This window comes from Dendrobates tinctorius, unplaced genomic scaffold, assembly GCF_039654945.1.
Source record: "Dendrobates tinctorius isolate UK_male_01 unplaced genomic scaffold, ASM3965494v1 ptg000065l, whole genome shotgun sequence".
In the NCBI taxonomy this organism is placed as follows: domain Eukaryota; kingdom Metazoa; phylum Chordata; class Amphibia; order Anura; family Dendrobatidae; genus Dendrobates; species Dendrobates tinctorius.
The window spans coordinates 10566394-10589284 of NW_027361733.1; the positions used below are offsets into that span (position 1 = coordinate 10566394).

Sequence of the window (22891 nt, forward strand, 5' to 3'; positions counted from 1 at the left end):
GTTTGACTGTTGAAAAGCATTTAATGTCCCCTAGATTGTGTGCAGCGCTTCCTGGAGATGAACGCCTGGAGCCAACAGTGCGTGCAGGAGCAGCAGCCCACCCACAACTACCTCGCTTGGGCACCTTACAGTAGGATGACTACATGGCATGAAACAACTAGTTCTCTAGTGATAATCTCCTGCTGATAAAATACTAATTTTATTGAAACTGCAACAAGCAACCCAGTAAGTGATATATCACTGAAATCAGGGTCTCTGCCCCTACACCGTGCTGCTCTCATATCAAATACCAAACACCTTCTGTCAGATTCCCTTTGCTGTGTTGGTAGTCTGTGGCCGTGACCAGATGGCACAAGATCAATTCCATTTGGGCTCCCTTCGGGAGTCCGGGTAGCGTATATTCCTCCAGTGAAAATTACCTTGCGATGGAGTCTCCTGGAGGCTGTGACGTCAGTGTGAAGCTAGCCGTAAAAAACGTTGGGGCCAATTTGTCCATGTAGAAAAGGTCAACTTACAATTCAATTCACATTAAAAAGTGAAAAGTGAAAAGTTACAGGGGACGTCCACCAAAACCTGAACACTGTACAGTATGGATATTTGCAATGTTAGAAAGCATCTCTTAATCTACAGGCTTACGTTGCTCTCATATTGTTTTTTGGCTCCAGCGGTAACTCCAGGACTTTGGTGTTCCCGACAATTTTTTCATAGCTGGTGGTAGTAACAGTTTTTCCTGTAATACGATGGACCTGATAGAAAGCATGTGGCTTCAGGATCCGCTCGTCTGCGGTACCAATGAAGGTCTGTAGTCCCAGAGGCTTGTTTTCCATGTAGCCATGAAGCTGTGGAAATAGTAAGGAATGAAATGTGGTAAAAAAACAAAACCCAGTTTAAGGCTGGGGTCACACGAGCATATGAAACTAGGACGATTTTCATCCAGATTGTCATGCGTGTGTCCATTTTTACAACTATTTTCATACATGTACATTAAAAATATGAAAGAACAAATGCAATTCCCTAGGTTAATAATGGAAATGTATCCGTAAAAGTTGGATGATCCGGTTTTTTTTGTGCACCCATAGATTAGTATTGGCAAGTCTCATCCGAAATACTTATAAAATTAGTGCATTCTGAGATTTGGTTCTCAAGGTCACTGAATAATAATAATAATAAATGTTATTTCTATAGCGCCGACATATTCCGCAGCACTTTACATTTCAGAGGGGATTTGTACAGACAATAGACATTACCGCATAACAATAATCACATAGATCATAACAGATACCAAGAGGAATGAGGGCCCTGCTCGCAAGCTTACAGTCTATGAGGAAAGATGTAGACACGAAAGGTGGGTGGTAACAGTGAAGGTCCTAGGTGAAAAAAATGTAATCTGAGCAGCCAGATGGAGTTACTTTGGTCAGTGTAATATCTTATTTCTACTTGGACAGCACACATCCAGGCTTGGACTGGCCAACAGGAGAGCAGGAGAATCCTCCGGCGGGCCCCTGTGCAGGAGTGCACCTCTTATATGAGCAGTACTTGGCACAATATACTTGAAAGGCAGAGTCTTATTCATTTAACAATCTGCACAGTCCATTGTTATGTAAATTTGTGATTGAGGATAATGTCACATTTGCATGTAGCTGAAAAGTGGGACCCTGGAGTTGGTTACTGGGGTGTCTTTGGCTTCCCAGTCCGACACTGCACACATCCATATTATACTCTCATCTCAACGAGCAAACACCAGTGAAAAAAAAATGGTGCAAAGCGCTTGCACAATGGTACAAAGGATGAAAATCTACAACCTGACAGATCATATTTTCAGCAGACAGTAGGACTAACAATGAACCAAGCTGCTGTGTAAGCCATTCAGATTAGACCGTGTATTGTCACGCTACCTCACATTGGCAGTGCGATATACAAGTACTTACCGCATCGCAAAACTTCACCCTGTTTGCCAAAAATTACTGGGTTTTGCAATTGAAAACCGTTCAACCATGTATTCCAATTCTGGAAGACACGCAGCCAAATAACACTTTGCAGAACAGCGATGATTTGAGGAAAACGTGCGGCTTTGCCACGTTAAACACTATCCAGTGTCGGTGCTCTTCTACTAGTTTTAAAATCCTAACTCAGAAAGTCTTACTATTGCGCACAGAAATGTTATTCTCTTTTTGAGATTAAAAAAGAATTAGCTTTTTCTGAAAAAGCGCCACCTTTCTTAATTGGCCATGCCTGGTATTGCAGCTTAGCCTTACTCAAGCCTTTAAGGTCGAGCTGCAATATCAGACAATCCCTATTGAATGGTCCATTTACACATCAGATTTAGCACACAATTTGTCACAGTTTCCGCACTGGAAACGCCATCAAATTCTATGACAATCTGCATCTCACACATACAACCCCTTTATATACTATTGACAATTTGTCTATGGATTTCTGGCTGTGTCGTGCAAAAGAATCACCTATTTCTTGGGAATCTGCACACCCGCATCACATTTGCACCGAAAACTTGAGTATCAGCCTTGGATTTCAGCTATGGAAATACACATGCAATTTATTTTTCAATGTGTGAGCATGCGCTTTCATTCAAAAGCCACAAACAACAGATCCCATAGCTCATAGGGTAATAATGCAGATCAGCCTAAAGACACGCCCCAGAGGATCCTATGAGCCACACCTGCATGTAAAGACCATGAGGATTAGTACTAAATGAAAAGACCCAAATCTCGGGAACCGTATGGTGGATTAAAACATAACAAAACAAAACAAAAAACTGAAAAATTAATACTGAGGGAAGCAACAGGAATAAAATAAGGAAAAACTGACTACTTTTGACTTGGTGACAGGTCCGCTTTAAGACCATTTAAAAGATAACCGTCATTTAAATTTTTATTTCATAAATTAATAGTTCATATAAAACAAAAGAACCTCTAATATTTTTCATTATCGATATCTGCTTTATTCTCCTTCTGGATTGATTTCCACTGTTAACTCATGGGTCAAATCTATACTCTGTGAAGACAGGCTTTCTCATTACGGAGATAGGAAATAACAATTGGTGCTTATAAAGTTCTATGGAGGGGAGGAGCTAGAGGCAGAGACAGACATTCTGCTGCAAGTTCTCCTGAAACAGTTACAGTTCTCCCTAGAACTTTGTGAGCACTAACTGCCATGTGCTCTCATTAAAGTCTGTGATGCTTTTCTTAAGATGACAGATGCCCTTTTATTTACATGTACACTAGGGTGATGAAATAATGCAGAAAAGCATCTGAGCAAGGTATACTTCAATTATTCAAAAAAAAATCATGTAAATATCCTGTAATAGTCATCTGGATTAAACAAATGAACGGTGCGATTCTCACTCTTGATGATGCGCAGTCCTTATCTAAGCGGAACTATAAGCAAACAAGGTTTAGTCTGTCACTGGCTGGTGCCCCCTCGTTTTACACCAGGAGACACAGTAAAAGGAAGTCATGCAGACTCGCTAGCCTTAATCCCATGAGTAGTGATGAGTGAGAGTGCTGGGATAAGGGGTTATCGGCCACGCTCGTGTCTTAAACGAGTATTTTCGGGTGAGCTCCAAAAAAAAGCTTGAGTCGCCACGCCTGCATGTCTTGCGGCTGTTTGATAGCCACAACACTTGCAGGGATTACCTGTTTGTGAGACAATCCCTGCATGTGTTGTGGCTGTCAAAGCATTTTAGGACACGATCGCGCTTATCCACTGTTCCCTTCCCGCTGTCTGGTCCTCCACGCCCGGTGTTCACTCTAGGCCAAGGCTTCTGGCCCCACAGCATGCGCAGTGAACTTCAGGGCCTTCTCGCAGCAGGAAGTCCTGGCCTAAAGTAAACACAGGGCTGGAAATGTGATGTGATGGAGGCACAGAGGACCAAGCAGGGAGCAGGGGGGACGTCCAGAGAGGTGAGCACCTGGCAAAAAGATGAAAAGAAAATTTCTACTCTCCACATTTCCGGTCATACCTACAGATCGGTCCTCAGCATCTCCAGTGTTCACTTTAGGCCAATGGGCGCGGACGGCAACAGGTGAATGGTAAGGGTTTATTTTCTCTTTAACCTACTGCCATTTCTTTTCTGTTCAGCAAGATGGCAGCCGCAGCTGGCCGCGATTTTGCTGAATTCGTGCTAAGGGAATCTAAAGGTTTTTTTTTCCAAAATACTATTTTTTTTTTTTTTTTTTTAAATTCAAGTAAAATTCAGTTCCTCTCCAATAAATCTGCCATTCTTAACCCTAAAATAACTGTTGGTCGAATACTTGTTCTATGACCATCCATAACAACAAAGCACTTGGTGCGCGGAATTCAACAGCTTCTGTCCCTCATCAACATTAGTCAGGGTGATCTTGGGACACCACCATATACATTACATGGTAGGGCGGGTCTGCCAAAGTTGTCAGGTTTGGCTGACAATAATCTTATGTGTAGGGGCAGCTACTTGACAGCCTTACATGGCAGCTACATGACAGGCTTAAATGGCAGCTACATGACAGCTTTAAACGGCAGCCTTACATGACAGCTACATGACAGCCTTACATGGCATGGCAGCTACACGACAACCTTACATGACAGCCTTACATGACAACCTTACATGACAGCTACATGACAGCCTCACATGACAGCTACATGTCAGCCTTACATGGCAGCCTTGCATGGCAGTTACATGGCAGCTACATGACAGCTTTACATGACAGCTACATGAAAACCTTACATGGCAGCCTTACATGACAGCTTCATGACAGCCTTATATGGCAGCTACATGACAGCCTTTCAAGACAGATACATGACAACCTTACATGACAGCCTAACATTACAGCTCTACCTTTTCCTTCACATTGGTGGTTGATCAGCAGTATGAGGCTAAAGGGGGCTTTACACACAGAGATATTGCTAGCAATATCGCTAGAGCATCACCGATTTTGTGACGCAGCAGCGATATTGCTAGCAATATCGCTATGTGTGATAATTACCTCCGACCGGCTCCCCCGCTGTCTGTCGCTGATCGCGAAAGATCGTGCAGCTCCATTTCTCGTCGGGCGCTTCCTGCTGGGCTTCCTGCTGGTGCCGACGAGCGACACGTGGACGCGGGCGGGAGGACCTCAGGATCGCTGCGTCTGAAAGGTAAGTAACGACCCCTGCTGCATCGCTACGTCGCTGTGTGATCTGCCTGTGTGACAGCTCACTAGCGATCATTTAGTGATGCACCAGCGATCCTGACCGGGTCGTATCGTGGCCGGGATCGCTGGTGCATCGCTAAATGTAAAGGGGCCTTAAGTTTTTGTCTGTATTTAACATTCACAAAGAATATCCTGTCCAATGTCACCGGTATATTATTTGCTCTGCTTTGTGTGCAAAGGCTTAGCCAGTGTGTAAGTACCGGGTCCAGGTGATCATTGAGGAAACATCCAGAACAGCATTAATGCTTACACACAATCCTGAACAAAGTGCTACTGAGTTCACAAAGTGTGAGAGATACAAATTATAGAAAGCAACAGATTCTGCAGAAAAATTTAGGAAGGAAAAACTAAGAACAATTACATTAGCAAGGTTATGTGATAGGCTGGACTAAAGAGATGTGTTTTTAGGCCACACTTAAACCTGAGGACACTGGGAATTAAGCAGATTGTCTGGGATAGTGCATTCCCAAAACCTGGTGCAGCACAAAAGAAGTCTTGGAGATTTGATTATGCGTAATGATTATGCATAAAAGTCAAAAGGGGGTTTCTGCACGTCTGCTATTTTCTCATTTGTCGTTAACACATGACGGAAGGTGGAGATGTTTTACATGTCGCTTGTATCTTTGGCACCTTATACTCTACAGATGTTGCGACCATAGATCCATAATAATAAAATTACTTCTCTTTATTGAATTGTAAATAGGACAGGACAAAAAATGGGGAACTGTGCAAGGAACAATCAAAAAGTGCAATAGTATAAGTGCTCATACAAGCAGGACCCGCCCCAGTCAGCCTGAACCATCATATACCAAGATAGATGCATATATTTCCTGTGTTAATGCTCCATATGAGGAGCATTATATATCTTGCATAAAGAGGGAAACAATGCCCATCAACTATCACACAGGATAAATCTGTGCACTATCACAAAAGAAGGTAACTAGAGGGGTTAACAAATAAACAATACTACCCTCGGGCCATATAAACCATATCTTGCATATATAGAAAGACGGAGGATGGTGCAGCAAACAATGCCCGAATTGCACCGGCAGGCAATTACCCGCCCTAAGAAAATAAGGACCCAAACCGTTACCTTAATGAGGCTCCAGGATGACCGGGCGGACCGCTCGTTCCCCGACGCGCGTTTCGGAGCGATAAGCTCCTTCCTCAGGAGCCCCCTGAGGAAGGAGCTTATCGCTCCGAAACGCGCGTCGGGGAACGAGCGGTCCGCCCGGTCATCCTGGAGCCTCATTAAGGTAACGGTTTGGGTCCTTATTTTCTTAGGGCGGGTAATTGCCTGCCGGTGCAATTCGGGCATTGTTTGCTGCACCATCCTCCGTCTTTCTATATATGCAAGATATGGTTTATATGGCCCGAGGGTAGTATTGTTTATTTGTTAACCCCTCTAGTTACCTTCTTTTGTGATAGTGCACAGATTTATCCTGTGTGATAGTTGATGGGCATTGTTTCCCTCTTTATGCAAGATATATAATGCTCCTCATATGGAGCATTAACACAGGAAATATATGCATCTATCTTGGTATATGATGGTTCAGGCTGACTGGGGCGGGTCCTGCTTGTATGAGCACTTATACTATTGCACTTTTTGATTGTTCCTTGCACAGTTCCCCATTTTTTGTCCTGTCCTATTTACAATTCAATAAAGAGAAGTAATTTTATTATTATGGATCTATGGTCGCAATTTTTTACTGTGGTTTCCACAATTCTTGGTGTATACATCAGCGATTGATTCTATTTTGTCCAAACAGAGTGACACCTATGAGGAATGATATATAATATATTTAGGATGCGGCTCTGTACCGTTGCTATTATAAACTCTACAGATGTTGTATATATCTTGTGTGTGTGACTATTTATTATCAGCACTGATACTTTGTGGCTTTCAGTCATGGGTTTTAAGCCGTACCAGAACTTCACACATGGGAAGTCGAGATGTGATCCCCATAAGTTTTCTAAGGATACTCCAGCTTCCTAGAAAGGGGAAATGGATGCCCACAGAGAGGCTCTACTATACACAGTGAAGACATGAATTGCTGAGCTGAGCACTGTGGTTTCATCACACTACCACAGATGATGCAACCATGTGGGAGGCCAGAGAGCAAACAGTGGCCCCTTATAACCTCATTAGTAAATCTTAACCGAAAGGTCATGAAGGATCCTAATGGAAATTACATTGAAATTTGAGTTTTTGCATGTTACGGTTCTTTAAGCAAATGTTTAATCCACTTTCACTGGTGGAAAGTACCCAACAGTTACCTATCTTGGCTGTAATTAATCTTATTACATTATTTTCTTCATTTGGAAATATTATTCCATTTTTACAATTTATTTTGTCAGGGTCAGGAGATCAGAATTTTGACTTGCCCAGTGGAGCCTCCTAAATTTAGGGCTCATGCAGACTATCATATTTTCGGTCCAAGTGCAATTCGACAAAACATCAGACCAATGTTATGAGACCATGCACATGTCCAATTTTTTCTTTGGACCGAATTTGTCTGAAGCAGCATGCCCAGTTTGAATCAGTTATTCTGATTGCACCTGACCATGCAAGTAAATGGGTCCATCAAAAAAATTGGACATCCAAGAGCAGTACAATTTCCACAGAATGACAGAATGGAAAAGATGGAGAATTTTTGTTTTCATCTTTTCCACATCTGAGAAAATCGGATCACACTATGCTCAAACCATGATCAGACTCTGATTAGAGTGTGATTAGTATAATCGGCCCATTTCTCTTTGACAAAAGAAAATCAGTCTTGAGGGCCCAGGCCTAAACCTACCAGATTTTCATCTGACCCCTTTTCGTGCAGCTTTCAGACGTTGCCTTTAATAAGAAGCTGCCAAATGAAAATAATGGGCAACCACACATATATGGCCACATTAGGCCACACAGGGTGGGTACTGATTTATTTTTATTTTTACAACTAAACTACCAATGGAGAACCCATTTAGCTCAAATGACCCCTCAGCTGTTTTTGGTAGATATGACCACAAGATTTATATCACATTTACTGCTCTCATCCATCAAAAATGAAAATATTAAATACAATCAAAAGTTTTTAAAAACACCTTCAAACTGATTTCTTTTTCTGGCTTCAATGGAAATTTCACTAAAGGATTTTTTTCCTGAAAATTTTAATACCAATTCTTTAAAGCTTTTACGCCAGTAACCTAGCTTGCGGCTGGGCTAAAATTGTGTGACTTTTGGCATTCTCAAGCCATTATTGCTGAGTTCCAACAAAGTGGGCAGAGCTGGGGCAAGATAGAATCATAGAATCATAGAATCGTAGAGTTGGAAGGGACCTCCTGGGCCATCTGGTCCAACCCCCTGCTCAAAGCAGGATTCGCTAAATCATCCCAGTCAGATGTCTGTCCAGCCTCTGTTTGAAGACTTCCATTGAAGGAGAACTCACCACTTCTCGTGGCAGCCTGTTCCACTCATTGATCACTCTAACTGTCAAAAAGTTTTTTCTAATATCTAATCTGTGTCTCTTCCCATTCAGTTTCATCCCATTGCTTCTAGTCTTTCCTTGTGCAAATGAGAATAAAGTTGATCCTTCTACAATGTGACAGCCCTTTAGATATTTGTAGACAGCTATTAAGTCTCCTCTCAGTCTTCTCTTTTGCAAACTAAACATTCCCAAATCCTGCAACCTTTCCTCATAAGACAGGGTTTGCAGACCGGTCACCATTCTGGTCGCTCTTTTCTGAACTTGCTCCAGTTTGTTGATGTCTTTTTTAAAATGTGGTGCCCAAAACTGGACACAATATTCCAGATGAGGTCTGACCAAAGAGGAGTAGAGGGAAATAATGACTTCACGTGATCTAGACTGTATGCTTCTGTTAATACATCCTAGAATTGCATTTGCCTTTTTTGCTGCTGCATCACACTGTTGACTCATATTCAGTCTGTGATCTATTAGTATACCCAAGTCTTTTTCACATGTGCTGTCACTTAGCCCTATTCCTCCCATTCTATATATGCTTTTTTCATTTTTATTGCCCAGATGTAGTACTTTGCATTTCTCCCTGTTAAAAACCATTCTGTTAGTTGCTGCCCACTTCTCCAGTTTATTTAAATCTTTTTGAATCATCTCTCTCTCCTCTCTAGTATTAGCTATCCCTCCTAGCTTTGTGTCATCAGCAAATTTAATCAGTTTACCCTCAATTCCTTCATCTAAATCGTTGATAAAGATGTTGAACAATACAGGGCCCAGGACAGAGCCCTGTGGTACCCCACTTGAGACATTCTTCCAACTGGATGTGCAGCCATTTACGACCACTCTTTGGGTCCGATCACTAAGCCAGTTATGAATCCACCTAACAGTTGCCTTGTCCATTCCATACTTAGTCATTTTTTCAATAAGAATTGTATGAGAGACTTTGTCAAATGCTTTGCTGAAGTCAAGATATACTATATCTACAGCATTTCCTTGATCCACCCAATCAGTGATACCGTCATAGAAGGAAATTAAGTTAGTCTGACATGACTTATCAGTTACAAACCCATGCTGACTCTGTTTAATCACTTCATTCTTATCCAGGTATTGACATACATGTTGTTTAATAATTTGTTCAAAGATCTTTCCTGGTATAGAAGTCAGACTCACCGGCCTATAGTTGCCTGGGTCCACCTTCTTCCCCTTTTTGAAGATAGGAACAACATTTGCTCTTCTCCAGTCTTCTGGCACTTCTCCTGTTCTCCAAGAGTTTTCAAAGATTATGGAGAGGGGTTCAAAAATTTCTTCTGCTATCTCCTTCAGTACTCTGGGGTGTAATTCATCTGGACCTGGAGACTTGAATTCATTTAGGTTAGCTAAGTGTTTCCTCACTATCTTTCTGTTTATAGATATCCTGGATTCTTCTATTCCCTTAATAGGACAGTGAATAACAGTTGATGTTGCATTTCCTTTCTGAGAGAAAACAGATGCAAAATAGGAATTTAAAAGTTCAGCCTTCTCAACATCCTGTCTTACCATTTCATCATTTTCATCCTGTAAAAATCCTATAGCATCTTTGACTTTTCTTTTACTTTTGACATATCCCCAAAATCCTTTATTATTGCTTTTGACATCTCTTGCAAGCCTCAGTTCATTTTCAGCTTTAGATAATCTGATTTGTGCCCTGCAGGTTCTGCAGACAGCATTATATTCTTCTTTAGATATGCCTCCCTCTTTCCATTTTATAAACATTTTTTTCTTCCATTTTAGCATGTGCTTAAGTTCTGTGTTCATCCATCCTGGTTTCCTTAAATGCTTCCTATTCTTCCCTCTTTTCGGAATTGTTAACAACTGTGCATTGAGAATTTCATTTTTCAAGATTTCCCATCCTTCCTGGACATTTTTGTCTTTAAGGATATCCAGCCATTGGATCCCTCCAATTCTCTTTCTGAATCTCTTAAAATCTGCCTTTCTGAAATCTAACCTTGACGTCTGAGTCTTCACAGGTCTTCCACCTCTAGTTATCCAAAATTCTAAAATAGCATGGTCGCTACCTCCTAGGGTCCCAGCCACTTTTACCTCCTCAACCATTTCCTCCCTGTTTATAAGGATTAGATCCAAGGTAGCAGTTCCCCTTGTTTTCTCCCTTACCTTTTGGAAGATAAAGTTGTCATCAAGAGAGGACAAGAATTTCCTTGACCTGTTAGTTTTGCCTGAGAGAGATTCCCAACAAATGTCTGGATAGTTGAAATCTCCCATGACAACCATGTCATATTTTTTGGAGAACTTGGCCATCTGATGCATAAAGAGTTCATCTATATCTTCGGCTTGCACAGGCGGCCTGTAGTAAATGCCTACAATGGTGTCCTTTCCATTGTTCTGTCCTTGTATTCTTACCCAAACAGTTTCCACAGAACTCTCAGTCTCTGAAGCTTCAATCTCTGTGCAGATATACGCGTTTCGAACATACAATGCGACACCCCCTCCTCGTTTATCAAGTCTGTTTCTTGCAAATAAGTTGTATCCTTCTAGTCTTGTATTCCAATCATGTGTATTGTCCCACCAAGTTTCAGTGATTCCAATGACATCATATTTCTTTTCCTGTGTTAGTAGTTCCAATTCTCCTTGTTTGTTGCCCATGCTTTGTGCATTAGTATAGAAACATTTTAGTTTGTGATTGGTTTCTCTTTCTCCAATATTTTTATTAATTAGATTCTTTCGTCTTTGTTCTTCCTTTCCACTTCTAATAGCAGAGTTCTCAATAGCATTTGTCAGGTGTATGGCTTTTTCTGGTCTTTTGCTTCCCTTCCCATGTTGTTCTAGTTTAAAGCTCTCCTTACAAGTGTAGCAAGGCGACTTCCAAATACATGCTTTCCAGTCTTCGTAAGGTGCACTCCATCTCTAGCAAGTAGTCCATCGTATAAGTAGTTCACTCCGTGATCCAGATATCCAAATCGTTGCTGACGGCACCATCGACGTAGCCAGTTGTTCACCTGCAGAATCTTATACCACCTCCTTGTTCCATGGCCATCCACTGGGAGGATGGAAGAGAAGACCACCTGCGCTCCCAGTTCTTTCACTTTCCTGCCTAAGTCTTCAAAGTCTCTGCAGATGGTTTCCAGGTCGTTTCTTGCGGTGTCATTTGTCCCCACATGTAGTAGCAGGAATGGGTAGTCATCTGTAGGTCTGAAGAGTCCTGATATCCTGTCAGACACATCTTTAATTTTTGCACCTGGAAGACAGCACATTTCTCTTGTAGTTATATCCGGTCTGCAGATAGCGGCCTCTGTTCCTCTCAGCAGGGAATCCCCCATGACCACCACTCTCCGTTTCTTCTTCACAACATTTTTCTTTCTCCATCCAGGAGGACTCTGAAGGCGTACAAGGTTGCTGTTTGTTGGCAGAGTCTTATCCTGATGTATTTCTTCATCGTTTTCCTGCCTGAGAGCCTGGTACTGGTTTCTGAGCAGTATGGGTGCTGACTGCCTCCTGATCCTCCTGCTTCTCTGGGTCACATGTCTCCATTCCTCTGTTTCTTCAGGTGCACTTCGAATTTCTTCTCTTTCTGTAACATGAAGAGATAATTCTGCTCTGTCCAAGAACTCTTCACCTTCCTTAATGATCTTCAACGTAGCTAACCTCTCTTCGAGATTTTGCAACTTTTCCTCCAACAGGGACACAAGCTTGCATTTGTGGCATGTGAAGTTTGGCTTTTCCACTGGTAAATCTGTGAACATGTAGCAAGAAATGCAGCTCACCAAATGGCTCCTGGCCTCTTCCATCTTGAGATTTCTTAAAAACGATGAAAGATGAGCCAAAATTTTTTTTTCCGATTTCCTCTTTTCAGCTGCAACGGCCAAAACCCAGTGATCGTTGAGCTCGCGGAGACTCTTCACTTATCCCAGAAGGCACTGGGAATATGCAAATGGTCTCCTCAAGACTCTTCCCCTGGTTTTCCGATTTCCTCTTTTCAGCTGCAACGGCCAAAACCCAGTGATCGTTGAGCTCGCGGAGACTCTTCACTTATCCCAGAAGGCACTGGGAATATGCAAATGATCTCCTCAAGACTCTTCCCCTGGTTTTCCGATTTCCTCTTTTCAGCTGCAACGGCCAAAACCCAGTGATCGTTGAGCTCGCGGAGACTCTTCACTTATCCCAGAAGGCACTGGGAATATGCAAATGATCTCCTCAAGACTCTTCCCCTGGTTTTCCGATTTCCTCTTTTCAGCTGCAACGGCCAAAACCCAGTGATCGTTGAGCTCGCGGAGACTCTTCACTTATCCCAGAAGGCACTGGGAATATGCAAATGATCTCCTCAAGACTCTTCCCCTGGTTTTCCGATTTCCTCTTTTCAGCTGCAACGGCCAAAACCCAGTGATCGTTGAGCTCGTGGAGACTCTTCACTTATCCCAGAAGGCACTGGGAATATGCAAATGATCTCCTCAAGACTCTTCCCCTGGTTTTTGTGGGAGTGGTGTCCTATACTTGTCGAATTCATGAGGAGTAGTGATAGGCAAACCCCTGGATGTTCATCTCCGGTGGGTTTGGCTGAACAGTTAAAAAAAGTTAATCTGACAGCGTGGGAACTGCAGTGCTCTGATCGGTGGTAATGAATGATCTTACCGCCAATCAGAGCCGCCGGTGTTTCTCTCGCTGTCATGCAACACCCGGTATTCTGGGTGCCAAATCCGAACAGTAGCAGGGACTTCCTAGTGAAGCCCGTGTTCGGGGTCTGTGCCTGAACAGTAGGTGTTCGGTACGGACCCTGAACTTTACTGCTCGGGTTCACCCATCTCTAATGAGGAGTAGCGACACTCGCTACGCCACAAATGTTATTCGAGCAGGGCCTGAAGTAGGATTTGCGGTGAGGCGCACACTGATGTGTACGCTACTCGTCCAACACTTCCGCCTTTTCATGGATCGGGAGCATTTGACTTCAACATGCCCTCTCATCAAGACCAGTGCTTTTGCTGAGATTTTGGAAAAGAAATTAAGTAGAAACTTTACTAATCCACCACAAAATATCAAAATTTCTTAACCCCTTTCCGACATCGGGAGTAACAGTGCAAAGATGTCGGACTCCCCCTGTTTGGTGCTGGCTACAGCGCTGAGCCTTCACCTTTCCAGGCACATGACAGCTGATATATACAGCTGACATGTGCCCACAACAGACGCGGGTGGAATTGCAATCCACTTGCGGTTGTTAACTAGATAAATGCTGCTGTCAATTTCTGACAGCGTCATTTAACCCGCATCACTAATCCCGTCCATCGGTGACCCCGTCTTATGATCAGAGGTCACCGATGGCTCGGCATGACAACTTGGTTGTCATTGCCGGATTGCTTTGAGCGACACCCCGTGGTCGGCGCTCATAGCAAGTGAGCATTTCAGCCACACACAGGCGATCTGATCATCGCCTGTGTGTAGCAGTGGCAATCGAAGTACTGCAGCTTCTAGTCTCAAATGGAGACTATTAAAGCATGTAAAAAGTAAAAAAAATGTTTTTAAAAATATTTAAAAAAATGTAAAAAAAAAAAGAGTTCAAGTCACCCCCCTTTCACCCCATTCAAAATTAAACAATAGAAAAAAAATCAAATATGCACATATTTGGTATTGCCGAATTCAGAATCGCCCGATCTATCCATATAAAAAAATAATTAACTTAATTGCTAAACGGCGTAATGAGAAAAAAAATAAAAATGTCAGAATTAAGTTTTTTTGGCCGCCACTACATTGAAATAAAATGCAATAATGGGCGATCTAAAGATCATATCTACACTAAAAATATATTAAAAAAAATGTCAGATCGGCATGCAAAAAATAAGCCTTGAACCAACCCGAGATCACGAAAAATGGAGACGCTACAGGTCTCGGAAAATGGTGCCATTCTTTATTTTACCAAACTTTGGATTTTGTTTTCACCACTTAAGTAAAAAAGAACCTAGACATGTTTGGTGTCTATGAACTCATAATGACCTGGAGAATCATAATGGCTGGTCAATATTAGCATTTAGTGAACATAGTAAAAAAAAAAAAAAAAAACAACCGTGGAATTGCACTTATTTTTAAATTTCACCGCACTTAGAATTTTTTCCTCGCTTTCCAGTACATTATATGTTAAAACCAATAGTGTCATTCAAAAGTGCAACTTGTCCCACAAAAAACAAGCCCCCACTCGGCCATATTGACACAAAAACGTAAATACCTCTGGTCGTGAAGGGGTTAAAAAATGAGCTTCTGCTCTGAAAAACTCAGCGAAAAAAATAACTACGCACATATCCTTAACGTACTTTCTGCACACTTACCGAGTAGAATTAGCTGCTAGTAACCACCCGTAGATTAGTTCTGTTGAATAGCGCTAATCCACTTGTAGACGAGTGGTTTTAAACCGCTTAGCCAAAACAAAATTCCATATTTCAGTCTTGCATTTCTGGTGCGGTTTCCACTGGGAATACATGGTTAATTTTTCCACAGGAAACGGCTGGCTAGTTCAATGCAGTAGCTAAGCCATGCCCCTTCTCTATCATAACCAATGCCTAGACAAAGAAGAGGGCTGGCTGACTGGCTCAGTGGAATAGATAGGATATACCTTTCTCTAACATAACCGATGCCTAGACAAAGAAGGGGGTTGGCTTTGCTACTGCAATGAGCCAACCGGTTCACTTTGCAAAATTATTAGCTACGTGCAGACATGGCTTGGAAGTGGAAGATGAGAATCGGAGCACCTTTGAAAATATAAGTTTACTAGTGAGTTGTATGTAGGACTTTAGGAACCCAGCTAATCAAGTATTTTAGGTGACCAATCCATTTAAATCACATGTTAATAGAATGCAATATTACAGATCCATACCAGTCTTTGTATGTAGGGTGCCAGAATGTAACATCACTGCTCGCAGCCGGTAAAGGCATTACATTTTTTTTCCTTTTTATTTCATGTGTTGCTTCCCACAACACTTGCACAACCAACACAAATGAAAACAAAAAGTAGGTAGACATTGCCAATAAGAGATGACTTATAAGCTTATAACTGGGTATTTACTTTAAAGGAACTTCTCACAGGACTGTACATATTTCAATTTTATCATCTGTCAATTAGATCATAAAATGATCCCATAAGTTCTGCTTCCTCCAATTCCGAGGGGCTCCAAGTCTTGCTTTGGCTGGTGCACTCGCTGAGTGAATCTCCCAAGAAACAACTGGGTGCAAATGAAAGTAGACAAGTAAGAAGTCATCTGTCACTGTTATAATCTATGGCCTAATTGACAGGTCAACAAAGTTAATTATGTCCAATCCTTGCACAGCCCCAGTAGCAAAGTAACAGAATTTTACTTTATATATAAATTATATTAAAATCATATAACAAATTTCAGAAATTGTGTTATATTCTACAATCAAAAACAAATACTTAAAGGCAGCATGTTACCAGGTTATCTGAGAGCAGCATGATGAAGGGACAGATATCCTGATTTTGATCCAATCACTGTTTTCTCTGCTGCAAATCTCGCAGTGCTCTTAAATGCTGAGCTCTGCATAACCCCAGGCCGGTTTTAGACAAAGAGGGGCCCTGGGCAAAAGTTTAAAGTGGGGCCCTAGTGCTCACATATTGCACCATCACACCAAAACATTTTCTGTTGTGTTTACATGCACAGAGTTCAGGCCGCTAAATGAGCGCGCTGAAGAATATTCAAGTCGTTTGACTCTTGTTTCCCGGCCTCTTTACTCCGGCTGAGGAAGAATGATGGGTACAGATAGTCCTTGATACAATATAATGCAGGTCCCATATAGTACATATAGTAGAATGCACTCCTCATGGGACTTGATAGAGTATAATCGAACCCCCCTCAGTGTAAACTACAACCCCCCTCAGAGTATACTGCAGCCCCCCTCATAGAGTATACTGCAGTCCACCTCATATGGTATAATGTAATCTCCTCATAGAGTATAATGTAGTCCACTCAAATTATAATGTAGTCCCCTCAGAGTATAATGCAGCCCCCCATACGCACCCAGTATAATACAGCCCGCCTAGAGCATAATGCAGCCCCCCAGAGTATAATGCAGCCCCACACACAAAGTATAATTCAGCCCCCCACACACAGTATAATTCAGCCCCCACACACAGTATAATACAGCCCCATCACACACAGTATAATGCAGACCCCCACACATGCACTGTATTTGTGCAGCCTCCACACACAGTATAGTGCAGTCCCCCCACACACAGTAAAGTGCAGCTCCCACACACAGTATAATGTAGCCCGACACACACACACAGTATTGTGCAGCCCCCCACACACACAGTATTGTGCAGTCCCCCCACACACAGTAAAGTGCAGCTCCCACACACAGTATAATGTAGCCCGACACACACACACACACACAGTATTGTGCAGCCCCCCACACACACAGTATAATGCAGCCCCCTCACACACACAGTATAGTGCAGCAGCCACACATATACAGTATAATGCATGTATATATACACACACAATACTTGCCTCTCCTCCTCATTCCCTCCACTGCTCTGGCTTCTGCAGAGCATCTCAGCGTCTCCACTGCTGGCACACGCTGAGTCAGAAGCAGGGGGGAAGTGATGGGAGAGGGACTGTCATATGACGCTCTCTGCTTCATCACTGCTTTCAAATATATCAGCATCTATGATGTCAATAAGTTGAATGCATGATGCGGGGAGGCAGCACTGGGCCCCTCTTACTCAGGGGCCCCTTAGCGACCACATGGCGGCACGATACTGGCTGGGGGCCCCTGGAGGAGCGGGGGCCCTAGGCCGCTGCCTGGTCTGCCTGCCCCTAACGCAGCCCTTGCATAACCCTTGTACCTTCTGGTCTTCCTGTTCTACATAACCCCGCCCACACCACTGATTGGCTGCTTTCTGTGTACACTGCACATTTACAGAAAGCTGCCAATCAGTGGAGGAGGCAGGGTTACATAGAGCAGGAGGACCAGGAGGCAAAAAGCACCCAGTCCTTGTAGTGATAATCTCCTGCTGATAAATCACTGATTTTAACGAAACAACAACACAGCCTAGTAAGTGATATATCACTGGAATCAGGCTCCCTGCCCCTACATCATACTTCTCTCATATTACATAACAACAACTTGTTGCCAGAAATATTACTGCGTATATAATAATATTTTTCATAAAGCTATTGTAATATGTTTTACACAAAAAGATGCTTTTCTTTTAGCTAAAAAATTGCATTTCCCGCTACGTGATAGATCTCTGAAATTAACAGTGGCGTGTCCCAGCAGTAAAATACCTCCTGCAGCTCTGCGCCCCAAACAACAGTCGACTCATTCTCTAACATTTACCAAATTGAATGAATTTATTTTCAAGGGCTAACAGACATGACATGAACAGCACACCCTTCCACTTATCAACACCTCCTCCTTGCACCACCTGCCCGGGTCACAATACATCTGTGCGTAAAATAATATGGAGCAGATAAAACAAAAACAAACAACCAAAATTATATGGGGATGATAGGAGGGCGGCAGTAACTCAAGGAGAGAGGGCTAAAAAAAGCTAAATTCTTTTTTTTTTTTTTTTTTTTAAAGTGAGAACATTTAAAGTTTTCTTTACCAGAAATAGAATGTACTGTATATCAACATGAGCACATAAAAAACACACATTTAATAATATGCCAACACCTGGGAAGGAAATTATTTGCATTAAAAAGGTGTGCTGTTCACAATAAAAACATCTATAAAGAGTACACAGGACTAGCTGGACAGGACCCAAGAAGCCTGAGTCACATTTGCCACACAAGCAAAGAAAAGCCAGACGTAATGTCTACCTTTCCGTCCCCTATTTTTGGGATTTAAGGATTCTGTTTTTCTGTTTAAACATTTTCTTAATCTTTTTTTTTTTTTGGCATAATTGGTACGGTATTATAACCCTGTTAAGACGTGATCCGGTCTGTGACTGGAGGGAACAAGAGGTGCACTAGCAGCTGAACACTCATCGTCCAGACCAACAAGGGGGTCTTTCTTGCCTGGTACCTTAACAGAACTGGGTAAACAAAATGGTAATTTGCTCGGTGATTGCAGCCACTGATTAAGGACTGAGCGATGATTATATTAAAGTATCCAGCAGCGGTCATATTTAAAGTCACTCACTCTTGACAAAATTTGGGGTCTTGAAGACGGTAAGAAGTGGTAGCTGAATAAGAAAGATGGACTTAGGGTATTTTTTTTAACAAAATAAAAGAAATGGTCACACTGGTTGTGTAGAATCAATGATGATAAAGAAGCACTCCTCCTCCAATCAAAGTTTTTATCCTCTTAATATACTGCAGTCATAATACATGGCACCGTGTACTTACAATTGCTCATTTTGCCTTTGTGGCACCCCCAAGAGTATGGCCGCCACAGTGGCTTTGCCTTCCTCCAGGGAGGGTAATGCCAGGCTTGGAAGCAGTGAAGGGTCTCTCTCGCAGTTAACCTATACATGCAACAGAGTTCGACTCCAGGCCAGCAAGGGGGACTCTGAACCGGAATTGAAGGGAGGAGTGCTCTCTGAGGGCCAAGAGGAAGGAGTGGTCAGTTAGTATGAAGAGGGCCACGTGTGGAGAGAAGCTGGAGGTTGACCTGAGGAAAGAGAGCTCCCTCACAGCGAGAGCGCATGAACTGGAGCCTGGTCTCCACGGTTGAATGGATACTAATGGTTCTGCAACAGACACCAGAGGAGTAGGAGGCTGTAAATGCCCTACTTCCATCTAAGACTCGGAGGCACAACAGCACGGAGTGAGCCAAGAGAGGAATGCAGCTACAGCTGTCAGCCATACGAGGGAGGAGTGCTAGTAGAAGAGAGTTCAATGTAACTCAGTACTAGGAGTACTTCACTCAAATAAGCGCTAAGAAGGAGACTGCACAGCCCATCTACTGAGAGAGAATCCCTGCGCTGCTTCCAGGCTAGCCTGCTTCGGTACCATCTGTAATCAGGACCCTGGACTGCATTTATCAAGTAAAGGTACAGAAATTGCACCCTGCTGTGTCTTTGTCTGCTTCCTACCCTTCCGGCACTGCTACATCCCCGTGCCAACCATATCTACACTGCCCTGGGACTACAGCTTCACCTGTGGGGAGCTTTTACATCTCTGCTGCACCATACTATCAGTCCCAATGGATCTGCATGCAGCGTCGGCTTAACATCTCACTTGCCGAACACCACAAGTGGCGTCACGAACTATTCCATTAACTACATTCCACCATTCAAACTTCCCCTATTAATTGGGCGCCCAGGGCCATGGACCGGGTCACCGCTGCTGTGACATATCTCACTGACACCGGCCTGGTACCGAGTACCCCACATTCCTAGGAGGGCGACCCAACTTTCTACCAGGTTAATTCGTCTGTTTTTCTTTAGGTCTATGACATAATTGATGAGATGAATCCTTCAAAGCTCTCTGTAGAAACAGGAGGTCAATTTTCCCTGCACAAGTCATGAATCACTGCAAAACTCCCTAAGAGGGGGGAGCAACTGGGTCAGGAGTTGAAGAAGGGAATGATTTTTCCAGGGAAAAGAGACTTCCTGATTCTATATAGAGCAGAGAAAAGAGAAGAATTAGCTGGGTAGAAAGGCGAAATGAGCAATTGTAAGTACACAGTGCCGAATGCAATATTAAGAGGATAAAAACTTTGATGGGAGGAGTGCTTCTTCAAAGAGACCCATTGAATAAATGATAAAGAAAATTAAAGGGATTGTCTAGTTAAAACAATAGACCTTAATATGTATGTAAAATAAAAACGGGGTGAACCAGAACTTCAAAATTTTGGCCAGATGGTAGTTTTTGGCCAGGCTGGACATCTCCTACTTACTATGAGTAGAGAGAGTTGAAGAAAACAAGGTATTTAGTATGCAATGTACTTATCCATGGTCCAGTTACAGTCCTACAACTTCCACAAAACAATATAGACCATCCTGGAAACTTTAACACAAGAACAGTCATGTAAGATGGACTAAACAATGGAATGGTGCATCACATGTGGGGTCGGCCTGAGCTGAGTGTGATCCATAAACCCTTTCTCCTACCCTCAAGTAAGCAGAAGAATAACTTGAGACAGTAACATTTAGGAATGTATGTTATTTCTCCCTCTTTATTTTATAACTCTTTTGCTTATTTATATCACTTTATTTTTCACTTTTTATACCTTTGCCTGTAAGCACTGCATTTTTTATATTAAAGTTTAAAGCTTCAATAAGTTTGGTCCTTGTATGCTCTAAAGAATCTCTGGACCTTTCAGAGAGTGTGTGGCCTTTTGACTACAAGACAGTAATATATTTTGGGGACTCTTCACCCTTTGATGAGTGGTGGCAGTGTAACAAGGTGGCACGGGGTGGTAGTCATGTCCGAGTACATTTAAAGCAACAGTCCATAAACACCTCGGCCTCTTACACATGAAAAGATAGGTGCGGTCCCAGTCCCACAGCACAGTCAGTTACCTTCTCTTTCACGCTCTCTGCAGCCGCTAAGGGTGAGGATCTAGGAACAAAACTCGTCAGGCACAGTTCTGATCCAACAGGGAAAACTTTACTGTACATGCAATAGGGCTTCCGGTTCTGTCCCTGTATCTTGACTTCGGTCAGCATCAGTGACTCCCCTTCGAAATGGAGTGCCACATAGTATTTCTGAAGACGGACCTACAGTCCCAGGGTCCATCCACTCTGCCTGGCAGACGATAGCAGTGGTCTGCGGCAGCCTTTATTCCCCAGCTGGGGGGTCCTTTCTGTCCCAGATGGGGACACACATCCTGCCTCAGGCAATCCTGCCCAGGCTCTACCCTGGGAACCGAACATCCTGTTCCTTTGAGGCTGCTGACCCAGCCTCCTTTAATTAACCCATTACTAGCCCTAATCTATCATCAGGTTACATTTTATAATGAACATATTGAGACAATACAAACACAGCACATGAATTCAATACAGACACAGCACATCACATTGATATGTACACCATCTGGGTACCACATGAGGCGAGAGAGGGGACAAATGAGGGTCCCTGCCACCTCCTTACAGCAGCATGTTATTTAGCCTGGGTGTGTTTACTCTGTTGGAGTGATTTAGCACTTTGCAGCCTGTAACAGAAGTTGAGTGCAAGATTTAGTGAGGGGACATACATTAACCCTTGCAGTTGGACCCCATGTCACGTGCTGAAAAGTGTGCAAATCTTTGATAACACAGGTCAACGAAAAAAAATTTTTTTTCTGGTGTCCAAAATATTTTAATGAATTTGGGGTATTTTTGGGGTGCTGATTCTGAATATGTCATCAGTTTTGCCAGATTGGCTCAAGTTTTTGAGATTTTTGGTATCTTATTTATAGCACTTGTTGGTAAATGCGACGCATCATCTCATTAATTTCTTTGGATTAGTACTTGAACTGAGCAGTTCTCAATATAGTTTTGTGTTAATTAGTGTTCTAAAAGTTTGTTCATAGCTTGATTTTTGCACTAACTTTATGTTGTTGTCTGTTTTCCAGTGAAAAGCATGAACTCATCATGAAGAAGTTGTCTTAACGATCCAGACTCATTCTGTTACATTTGTGGTGAATATACACTGCCAAAACATAGAAGAAACATAACACACTTCGTAAAAAAAGTGTATTTTGCCTATTTTGGGGTTATGCTTGGGGACCAAGACAAGTTTTGGGCACCACACATAGTGTGCAAAGCATGTATCGAATTATTACGAAAATGGAGCAAAGGACAAAGAAAAAGCTTCAAATTTGGTGTTCCAATGGTGTGGAGAGAGCCAAAAAATCATCATGATGACTGTTATTTCTGTGCAGTGCAAGTGCAAGGATTCAATAAGCATAAGAAACGAAAATGGGAGTAACATGGAATCTGCAAGAAGGCCTGTCCCTCATTGTGAAGATGTGCCTGTACCTGTGTTTACCATAAATAACAGTCATCATGATGATTTTTTGGCTCTCTCCACACCATTGGAACACCAAATTTGAAGCTTTTTCTTTGTCCTTTGCTCCATTTTCGTAATAATTCGATACATGCTTTGCACACTATGTGTGGTGCCCAAAACTTGTCTTGGTCCCCAAGCATAACCCCAAAATAGGCAAAATACACTTTTTTTACGAAGTCTGTTATGTTTCTTCTATGTTTTGGCAGTGTGTATTCACCACAAATGTAACAGAATGAGTCTGGATCGTTAAGACAACTTCTTCTTGATGAGTTCATGCTTTTCACTGGAAAACAGACAACAACATAAA

At 42.5% G+C, this 22891-nt stretch overlaps 1 protein-coding gene across 4 annotated transcripts in view; it reads right to left on the reverse strand.

The window, feature by feature from the left end:
• NFATC2 (nuclear factor of activated T cells 2) overlaps positions 1–22891 on the reverse strand; it is a 168007-nt gene that overhangs the window by 79615 nt on the left and 65501 nt on the right. For all 4 annotated transcript variants that reach the window (XM_073580614.1, XM_073580615.1, XM_073580612.1 and 1 more), the window contains exon 4: positions 637–839. In XM_073580614.1, the coding sequence (XP_073436715.1) occupies positions 637–839 (203 nt within the window). The remainder of the gene's footprint in view (positions 1–636; positions 840–22891) is intronic.